The sequence below is a fragment of the Penaeus monodon genome, chromosome 29 (assembly GCF_015228065.2).
Source record: "Penaeus monodon isolate SGIC_2016 chromosome 29, NSTDA_Pmon_1, whole genome shotgun sequence".
NCBI lineage: Eukaryota > Metazoa > Arthropoda > Malacostraca > Decapoda > Penaeidae > Penaeus > Penaeus monodon.
In genome coordinates this window covers 20,157,415-20,158,426 of record NC_051414.1, presented here as the reverse complement: position 1 = coordinate 20,158,426, position 1,012 = coordinate 20,157,415, and the positions used below count along the sequence as shown (strand labels likewise).

The following is a 1,012-nucleotide window of genomic DNA, read 5'->3' as shown; positions in this document are numbered from 1 at the left end:
CAGATAACATTTCATATTTCACTGAAAGTATATATGTAGTCTTTGAACACGTCGACGATTCAGTAAATAAGGCATTGTAATACAGGTTTCGAAGCTTCGGATTGACCTGTCTGATTTCGACCAGCAAAACGGATTTGCAGTGTATTCCGCGTTCGCTATAGGGTCTGAGCTGGAAGGTTACTCACTCAAAATGCTGGGCGAATACAGGGGAGACGCAGGTAAGTGCAGCATAATTCTCTCTTCATACATGGGTACCTATTTAAGTATTTAATTTCGGGATAACGGACTTCCTGAAACCTCCCTAGGCGACTCTCTGCGCTACCACGTGGGTCGGCGCTTCAGCACCATCGACGTGGACAACGACGCCTGGCCCGAGCGGAACTGCGCCCGAGACCACATGGGCGCCTGGTGGTACAGGGCCTGCGACACAAGGTGATTTTCCTCCTCTGACTCACAAAGCGCTTCGCTACGCCCGCTTACGAAACCTACCTTCCTCTCCCTATGCTGTCAACGTATTATCCACTATCACTTTCAAGCCTTGTGAAAGTCTCGTTAATGAATCTTGCTCACATATTTCGGCAAGAGTGATTAGAAGTACTTTGCCTTCATTCTCCATCATCCTTTTTCCAATTCTCTCTTGTATGAAAGACAGAATTGCTCGGAGTAACTGAACAAATATGTTGAAGCATTACAGTTCTCGCGGTGAGGAAATTCACCCCAACACGTATTCTCCCTCCAGACAATTATCCACGCCAACATTCTCCAACAGTAACCTTAACGGGCGCTACCTGCACGGGCCGGTCCCCCCCGACCACGAGTACTCCGGCCTCTACTGGTACGACTTCCGCGGGCCGCGCTACTCCCTGTGGCGCTCCCGCATGATGGTCCGCCGGGGGGGCAGTGTGGGCCGCCCGATCTTCAAGGACATCGATGAAATTAAGACCTCCACCACCACTGTCCGGTAATAACATATCATGATATAGAATTATGAATGCTAACGGCCCACTTTAAA

The 1,012-nt window shown here is 49.5% G+C and overlaps 2 protein-coding genes across 4 annotated transcripts in view; one reads left to right on the top strand and one right to left on the bottom strand.

Annotated features, from left to right (window-relative positions):
• LOC119591999 (mitogen-activated protein kinase kinase kinase 4-like) overlaps positions 1–1,012 on the bottom strand; it is a gene marked incomplete in the record, with an annotated part of 37,888 nt that overhangs the window by 11,698 nt on the left and 25,178 nt on the right.
• The window catches only part of LOC119592000 (microfibril-associated glycoprotein 4-like), a gene marked incomplete at its 5' end in the record, with an annotated part of 5,203 nt that overhangs the window by 3,473 nt on the left and 718 nt on the right, over positions 1–1,012 (top strand). For 2 of the 3 annotated variants that reach the window (XM_037940771.1, XM_037940770.1), the window contains 3 exon segments: positions 86–218; positions 306–432; positions 740–961. In XM_037940771.1, the coding sequence (XP_037796699.1) occupies positions 86–218; positions 306–432; positions 740–961 (482 nt within the window). 3 annotated transcript variants of the gene reach the window in all.